At 43.1% G+C, this 9,582-nt stretch overlaps 1 protein-coding gene across 1 annotated transcript; it reads left to right on the forward strand.

Annotated features, from left to right (window-relative positions):
• The first annotated feature begins 338 nt into the window (after positions 1 to 338).
• LOC147018075 (uncharacterized) lies at positions 339 to 2,442 on the forward strand. Its single transcript, XM_085897414.1, has 2 exons — positions 339 to 990; positions 1,115 to 2,442. Exon 2 carries the CDS (start codon positions 1,218 to 1,220, stop codon positions 2,127 to 2,129), a length of 912 nt encoding a protein of 303 aa, XP_085753540.1. The 5' UTR covers positions 339 to 990; positions 1,115 to 1,217; the 3' UTR covers positions 2,130 to 2,442.
• The last annotated feature ends 7,140 nt before the right edge of the window (positions 2,443 to 9,582 follow it).

The following is a 9,582-nucleotide window of genomic DNA, read 5'->3' on the forward strand; positions in this document are numbered from 1 at the left end:
ATAATCTTCTTCTTCTTCTTCTTTTGGCTGCTCCCGTTAGGGGTCGCCACAGCGGATCATCCGTATGATCCGCATAGTGATTTGGCACATGTTTTATGCCGGATGCCCTTCCTGACGCAACCCTGGTCGCCTCTTACGACACAGGGATATGGTACACCTATTTTAACCGGGGTATACACCGGCCCAGTATACTGGTACTCATTTCGCCGACCACGGAAGGATGACAGGCTGAGTCAACCCCCTGGTGTATTAATTCAGTGGCCCAACGGGGCTTGAACTCAGGACCTTTTGGATCCCAAGCTACTGCCCTAACCACTGCGCCAACACACCAGGCTCGCCAGCTCCATTATAATAGAGCTCAAAAATTCCTATCGCCGAGTGAAGTCGCCGACGTAGCACTGTCAGTCGTATAAAAATAGCACATACAATTATGTGCAGTACATAATACTTCATAATGATAATAAACGACAGTGTGACCCCGTTATAATGCGATCATTGAGGTCCATAAAATGTCATCGCGAAAAAAGCAGGGTCGTGCTAAATTGGGATTCAAGGAAATCGGCTTTCAAACCGAACCAATGTTTGCACGTTTCCCTTCGAGCAAGTAAATTACCATTGCATTGAAGAATTCCGCTAATAAATCGTTGTTGTTACAGTCGAAATTAACACACAAATTTATTTTTGGTGAAGCTTTTTATGTTGTTAAAACAATCGCACTGTTTCGAAAATATATCACAAAATTGACAGACGCTCGTTTCTTCATTTGTAAATTAGACCATCGATGCAATGATTACGTATTTGTAAAATCCAAACGCTATTTATTCATGTGGTGAATTAACGTGAATCAAGGGACATGACGCGGGATCACATGTTGTGCGTCTCGCGTATAAGGGGAGGTCTCTCTGCGGCACGAGTGGATTGTCCCCGGGGCATTGCTATTGACATCGGCTGTCCACTTGATGCTCGTTAACTGAAGGTGCTCATTGACTGGTGAGAATGGAGATTATATCGAACTCCGTGCTTACGCGGATTAGTCTGCAATGGTTAACTGCACATGTATACGTTTCTGCTTATGTACTCCTAGCTGAACCGGTATTTCCTGGTGTGCCCACAGAAGCGGCTCCAATCAAATGGAATAAAGCCTAAACTCTGAAGGTTCATCTCTCGCTCTCATTTCAATTTATTCCATTTAATTTTCTCGGCTCTCTCAACCAAAGATGGACAAGATCTACAAACCAGAGAGGTTCGACGCAGACCCAAACACGACTGACGCAGAAATGAAATGGTCACATTGGTTCTGCTCCTTCTCACACTATCTGACCATCATCGCGGAGGGAGCTGACAAATTTGCCGCTCTTGTGAATCATGTCTCGCCCGGCGTGTACAGGCTCTTCTCGGGGTGCGACACTTACGAAGCAGCGATTGACGTGCTGCAGGCGCTCTACGTGAAGCCCAAGAACGAGGTATACATACGACATCTTCTCAACACACGCAAGCAAGCAGCCGGGGAGACAATCGATCAGTTCCTGCAAGCTCTGAATCAGCTGGGAAAAGACTGCAGCTTCCGGGCGGTAAGCGCCGAGGAACACCGAAAGGAAGCCACACGGGAGGCATTCATCCAAGGACTCAGATCAGCCCACATACGGCAACGCTTACTAGAGAAAGCGCAACCCACTCTTGACAAGGTAGTCGATCAGGCTCGAGCGATGGATACGGCTCAGCAGCAATCTGAGTCATTTGGGACACCGATGCTGCTCATGAACGCTGCTACGATGGGAACCCAAGGAACCCCACTGGCACAGACACAGCCAGACATGAGGGATGGAGAAACACCCGAGGAGCCGGATACCCAGACCTCGTCAAACTCCTCAGCAACTGCTCCGGTCGGTAAATGCTTCTTTTGTGGGTACAAAAGGCATCCTCGTCAAAAATGTCCCGCCAGAGATGCCACATGCATGAATTGCGACAAGAAAGGGCATTATGCCAGGGTATGTAAATCTACTCTAAGGAGGAATAAACCCACTTCTGCGGCTCTCTACTCGCAAAATAAATTGACTGCAGCCTCCCGGGGAATCTATCCAAGGCTATCATCAACGTGCGAATTAACGGGCATATGGCTGAGGCACTGATTGATACCGGTAGCTCTGAAAGTTTCGTCAACAGCTCGCTAGTGAAGGGCAGGAAATGGGTAATCCACCCGACTGACAATACGGTATGCATGGCCGCCACCTCACTACAATCCCGCGTACGAGGGCACTGCAATGTTGAATTGGACGTAAAAGGGTACACGCATCGGGATGTAAAGGTGCTGGTGCTTCGTGATTTGTGCGCAGACGTAATTCTGGGTCATAATGTCCTCAAGCAGCACACGAGCGTCGAAATACCCTTTGGAGGAAGCAAGCCTCGTCTAATTTTAAATGCGCTGACCACCGCGGAGGTGACGTCCCCCAGCTGTTCGCTAACTTGTCGCCGGTCTGCAAACCGATAGCGATCAAATCGCGGCGATATACCACTGCTGACATGAATTTCATCACTTCAGAAACCAAGCGATTACTGGAGGAGGGAATTATAGAACCGAGCGATTCGCCATGGCGCGCACAGGTGTTAGTAACCAGCAGTCAGAACCATAAGAGACGGATGGTTGTCGATTATTCCCAAACGGTCAATCGCTTCACCCAACTCGACGCCTACCCCCTGCCGCGCATAGATGAGATGGTCGAACGCGTGGCCAATTATAAGGTATTCAGTACCATCGACTTGCGAAGCGCCTATCATCAAATTCCCATCCGAGAGGAAGACAAACCGTACACTGCATTCCAGGCAGGGCGGCGCCTCTACCAGTTCAGAAGGATACCATTCGGTGTCACGAATGGAGTAGCTTGCTTCCAACGGGTTATGGACGACATCATCTCAGATGAAAACCTCGAAGACACTTTTGTTTACGTGGATAATGTCACAGTGTGCGGTAGGGATCAGAGGGAACATGATAGGAATCTGGACAGATTCTTGAGCATTGCTGGAAAATATAATCTGACTCTCAACTACGAGAAATGCGTATTCTCGGCAAGGTCAATTGACCTTCTCGGCTACACGATAGCCGACGGCACAATTAAGCCTGATCCTGAGCGATTGCGCCCGCTCCGTGAGCTTCCACCACCTCAGGACTTGCAAACAATGCGCCGGGTGATCGGGATGTTCGCTTACTATGCAAGATGGATTTCGCAATACTCCGAGAAAATACATCCCCTAGTGCATTGCAAAAACTTTCCACCAGATGCCGCTGTCGTGAAAGCTTTCCACGATCTCAAGGATGATATCAGTAAGTCCGTGGTTTTATCGATCGACAGCTCGGTGCCCTTCGTGGTGGAGACCGACGCTTCAAATCACGCCATAGCTGCAACACTTAATCAGTCTGGGCGGCCGGTCGCTTTCTTCTCGAGAACTCTCTCTAGAAGCGAGCAGAGACACTCGGCAATAGAGAAGGAGGCGTACGCCATCGTCGAAGCGCTGCGTAAATGGAGACATTATTTACTGGGAAACCACTTCACGCTCGTTACGGACCAACGATCCGTGGCTTTCATGTTTGATGGGAAAAATAACGGGAAAATTAAGAATGAAAAAATTATGAGATGGCGGATAGACCTAGCCTGCTACAGGTACGACATTGTTTACCGGCCCGGGAAGGAAAACCCTGCTGCAGATACCTTCTCCCGGGTCTACAGTTCGGCAACAATCAGTCAGGCTTTGCAAGACCTCCATGTGTCTCTGTGCCACCCAGGGGTAACCAGGATGGCACATTTCGTACGCAGACAAAATCTTCCCTATTCTGTTGAAGATATTAAACAAATGAATGCTTCATGCCCTGTTTGTGCTGAACTAAAACCCAGATTCTTTGGCGCGGCATCTGGCAGACTGATCAAGGCTACTTCCCCCTTCGAGAGACTAAACATCGACTTCAAAGGGCCCCTACCGACCGAAACAGACAACAGATACATATTCACCGTTGTTGATGAATATTCAAGGTTCCCTTTCGCGTTTCCGTGCTCGGATATGACCTCGGGCACTGTCGTAAAATGTCTCTCTGACCTCTTCGCTATGTTTGGGAGACCTTCGTACATACATTCAGACAGAGGGCCGTGTTTCATGTCGGCCGGGCTAAAACAATTCCTATTAGAGCACGGCATAGCAACTAGTCGAACGACGGGTTACAACCCACAGGGAAACGGGCAGGTGGAAAGGTATAATGGAGTTATTTGGAAAGCCATAACTCTGGCGCTGAAATCGAGAGGACTGGGCCCCGAGCGATGGGAGGTTGCTCTTCCTGACGCAATGAATTCCATACGCTCTTTGCTCTGCACGTCCACAAATGCCACTCCTCACGAACGTATGTTTACTCACCAACGACGTCATGTTGACAGTCAAACGGTGCCCAACTGGCTGACCCACCCCGGTACAGTGTTCATGAAACGCCCGGTACGACAAAGCAAGTATGAACCGCTGGTGGAGGGGGTCGAACTCATTGACACTAATCCAGAGTATGCTCATGTCAGGCTCCCGGATGGCAGGGAGACCACTGTGTCGGTTCGCCATCTGGCTCCCGCCGGTACACCACCTCCTGGCACTCCTCCTTCTGACATTTCCCCCCCAGGAACTCCGCCAGGCGACGGGGCTGCCGCGTTCCGCCCGAGAGCGATCGAGGAGTCATCCCCGGCACAAGTCGAGGCTCACCAAGAGGATCGGGAGTCTCCCTCAAGTGAAACTGCCGTTTACTCCCGGAGAGGTCGACGAATAAGGCCCCCTCGACGACTCAATCTGTGAAGGAGATTATCGGCATTCTCGCTGCTCATGCTCCTATATGCCCATTATATCATATATCGATGCTCATTTCCATGCTCCTACAACTCAAAATAATCACTGCTTGGCATGTATGCTCCTGTAGATCTATTAGTCCGCGTTGCTTGAAATGTATACTCCTATAGTGCTAAAGCAATCATGGTGTGTAAGATGGGCCCCTAGTTACATTTTAAAGGTGGGGAGAATGTGGTGAATTAACGTGAATCAAGGGACATGACGCGGGATCACATGTTGTGCGTCTCGCGTATAAGGGGAGGTCTCTCTGCGGCACGAGTGGATTGTCCCCGGGGCATTGCTATTGACATCGGCTGTCCACTTGATGCTCGTTAACTGAAGGTGCTCATTGACTGGTGAGAATGGAGATTATATCGAACTCCGTGCTTACGCGGATTAGTCTGCAATGGTTAACTGCACATGTATACGTTTCTGCTTATGTACTCCTAGCTGAACCGGTATTTCCTGGTGTGCCCACAGAAGCGGCTCCAATCAAATGGAATAAAGCCTAAACTCTGAAGGTTCATCTCTCGCTCTCATTTCAATTCACCTTTCTATAATCGATACGAGAGGAGATTGTAAGCTTCCGCTAACAACACACATGGCCGTCATGAACAGCACAAAGGTAAAACTAATGCCTCTTCCGTCTCTCTTGGATGTGTGTTGCAATTACCGACAGTATTCAGGAGAGTAACATGCTGTACAGGTTTATAGACGAGGAGCAATTGGCTATAACATATAGCCTCGGTGTCTTGGTTTGTGGAAGTACGATGTTCGAAAATGAAAACGACAAAAAAAAAAATATGATGTTCGCACAACGACGTCGGTTAACGACGCATTTCTCAGAATGTAACCCCGTCATTAAGTGGTGCATGACTATATATATATATACATATATATATATATATATATATATATATATATTGTCATTCGCCACTTAATATATATACATGTGTGTATATATGTGTATGTATATATATATATATATATATATATATATATATATATATATATATATATATATATATATATATATATATATATATATATATTTTTTTTTTTGTCATTTGCCACTTAATATATATATATATATATATATATATATATATATATATATATATATAAACATTTATATATATTCATATATTTATGTATACACATATATACATATGTATATACAAACAAATATGTATATATATATATATATATATATATATATATATATACACACACACACACACACACACACACACACACACACACACACACACACACACACACACACACACACATAAGTAGTAGATTAATGGGGTTCTGAGACATCAATGCAAATGAATGGTTAAGCTATGAATTGAACCCTGAAAACCCCTAAACAGGAGACTAATTCCTCCCCCCCCCCCTCCTCCCCATACAAATGTCTCGACCCTATACAAATGTATAGACTCGAGACCCATCAGGACAAAAAGAGGAGAATGATTTTCTGCCATACAAGCTCATGTTAAATTGAGACTGTCTCAGGGCCCAAAAAAACTTCATACAAATTAATAGGGGAAGCTTTCTGACTCAAGGCCGATCAGGTCAAAAGAGAAGAATGATTTTCTCTCCCCCCTCTGACTCTCGGTCCAGGGGGTCAAAAGAAGAGATCGATCTCTGCCCCATTACTTTCTGATTTACTTTTATATTATCATTCCATTCAAAGAGTGAGCCAATGAATATTTGTCCATGTTCTATTTCAGGTAATAAATTAATTTTCCTATTACATTCATCACCATCGAGTATGTTCACAAATATTATTTTGGAACTTAGTTCTTGGTCTAAATATCTTTGTTGAGCAGAGATAAAATGATAAACTTCTCTTAATGCTCTTGTTTGACCACCTTCTGAGCCACAGATTATTTTTGCATAAGCCACGCCCACTTTTCATAAGCCCCACCCACTTTATCTTACGCCACGCCCGCTTTTCATAAGCCATGCCCACTTTTCATGAACCATGCCAACTTTTCCTGAGCTCCACCCACTTTTCCTAAGCTCTGCCCTCTTTTGTGATGATGACCTTCTCTTACATCATTTCCAGTTAATCTCTTTTCCAAAGAATTCACTAGTAAATTCTAGAATTTTTTTTTGTTATGTTTTTTTGTATTTATGTTTTAGAAAATTTCTGGATGAAGGCCTGGGGCTTGTTCAGAGAATTTCCAAAGGAAACCACACCTCCCAGGCTTTCTATATAAAGGCTTGAAACCCAGACTGAATTTAAACATATTTTTACTTTTACTGAGAATGGACTGCTGTGCTGAGCTTGAGTGGGATGACTTTGGAGTTCCTTGGAGTTCTACTACTTGTATGAAACTAAACCTTCAAGTTGATGAACTGGATTCAAACCTCTTATCTATTGAGGTAAGATTTTATTTTCCTATTTACAGAGTTTGATTTAAGCATATAATCATTTAATAATTAAATCAATTAATACATTATTATTTTCTCTCACAGGAAATTGTATCTGAAATACAAAATGAAAATACTGCTTTTGCTACAACTTGGGGCAAAATTGTCAGTTTGGTTGAAGACCTTGTGAGCGACCAAGACCCACAGAACGAGCTCGACCTTGATGACCCAACCAAAGAGTTATACCTTGGAGACCTGCCAAATCCTGAAAAAGAGTTTTCATCGATGGTACTCATTGTGAGTTATCAAGACAATACCCACTGAACAAGTTATACCTTGATGAACCAGAATATAAGTTTTACCTCAGAGACCTCACAAATTTTGAAAAAATCAGTAAATGAATTCTGCCTTGATAGTTTAAATAACTACTTTGGAGACTTGGGAAAAGGGTTCTGCCAAGATGGTTCTAAATATGGAGCCTACCTTGGAGACTCATAAATTTTGAAAAAATCAGGAAATGAGTTATCCCTTGGAGACTTTGTAAGTTAGTTTTATTTTGGAGACTTGCAATGTGGGTTCTCGCTTGATAACTCACAATGTGATACATATCTTGGAAACTCAACAGGAATGTGGTTATACCTTGGAGACTTGGAAAGTTGGGTTTATTTTGGAGATTTGAAATGTGGTTTCCACCAAGAAGACTCTTGGGGATCTAAACCTATCGATGTAGTTCTTTGTTGGATGGTGCTTGATGAGAGCAATATCAAGAAAGTTCTGGGAAGAAAGTGCAGGAAAGTTCTTACTCCCCCTTTCTACTTCATCAAACTTGAAAGCCTTAAAAGATAGAATTGGAAGAAGAGAAAAAAACATAAAAAATATATTGTTAGTTCTGGGAAGAAGATGCAGGAAGGTTCTTACTCCCCCTTTCTACTTCATCAAACTTGAAAGCCTTAAAAAACAGAATTGGAAGAAGAGAAAAAAAAACATAAAAAATATATATTGTTGAAATAGGTATTTAAATAAAAGATATTAAGTTGGGCGAGGGTTGGGTTTGGGTTGAGATTTTGAATGTGAGGGTTAGGGTGGGTTTGGGTTGGGGTTGTGATTTTGAATGTGAGGGTTAGGGTGGGTTTGGGTTGGGCTTGTGATTTTGAATGTGAGGGTTAGGCTGGGTTTGGGTTGGGGTTGAGATTTTGAATATGAGGGTAAGGGTGGGTTAGGGTTGATTATGCTCCCTGTTATATTATCACACACACACACACACACACACACACACACACACACACACACACACACACACACACACACACACACACACACACACACACACACACACACCAACAAACAAAAGTTAGGCCTTGACGATTCAGTTGAGGATTCTGTGTTTGGGGTTCCCAGATCTAAGAACATCCCCCATTGCACACACACCAACAAACGAAAGTTAAGCCTTGACTATTCAGTTGAGGATTCTGTGTTTGGGGTTCACAGATCTAAGAACTTCCCCCTTGACACAGATTATATATATATTTTATAATTTAACTCTCGGCAGATGCCACCTGTTATACTTCTCGGACTTGATCCTCGAGTGTCCATAAAGGTGTATAGTAGAGGGGAGTGAAGCGCCAACCTATTGCTCCCATGAGTATTATTTGCTTTGTTTTGTCTTTTGTAATTCCTGTGAATAAAATGAACCTCAAATCTCTTCCCCTTCTAAATCATATACCTTATAAGTCCAAGGAACTGCATCTATTACATCAACAATTTGAAAAAGTTCATTTGTCCATCACTTTGTATAACCTTTTTCAAAATGAGATTTCCACCTATATATTGTTACGATATTACCAACTTTGAACTTATATTTTCTGACAATCTCTTTCATATTCTAATTTTGTAAATGTTTCTGATGGTTTCATATTCGTTGACGTGTGAATCGTGTCATTATACTTATCTGCAATATCCTGAATAAAAGATGACCATTCTTGTGAAGCGAGTTGTGTGAATTTTTTTTTTATATAGTCTCTCTTTTAAAGTTAGCTTTAAAAGTTTAAACTCTTTTAAAGTTTAAAGATTAAAGCGCTCAATAACAATGACTTTTCCTTCATTAAAGGTACTGTATAATGTAATGCTGTTATTTTTTAGGAAATTCATAAATGTCTTGTTATAAAACTCTATACCCTCATCAGTCCACAATTTTTTAGGTTTTCTCTTACTTTTATTAAATATCTGTTGAAAGGCTAACATAAGACTATTACCTGTTTTGTTTTGTAAAGGGACAACCCACGCATATCGACTCCTCAAATCAATAACGGTTAAAGCATACTTGTATCCCTTATCATTATTGAGTTCAATCAA

This window comes from Eptatretus burgeri, chromosome 10 (assembly GCF_056783735.1).
Source record: "Eptatretus burgeri isolate ZD-2024b chromosome 10, Ebu_testis_v1, whole genome shotgun sequence".
Lineage (NCBI taxonomy): Eukaryota > Metazoa > Chordata > Myxini > Myxiniformes > Myxinidae > Eptatretus > Eptatretus burgeri.

Coding starts and splice junctions, on each gene's coding strand:
- LOC147018075 (XM_085897414.1), top strand. CDS start 1,218: ATGGACAAGATCTACAAACCAGAGAGGTTCGACGCAGACCCAAACACG.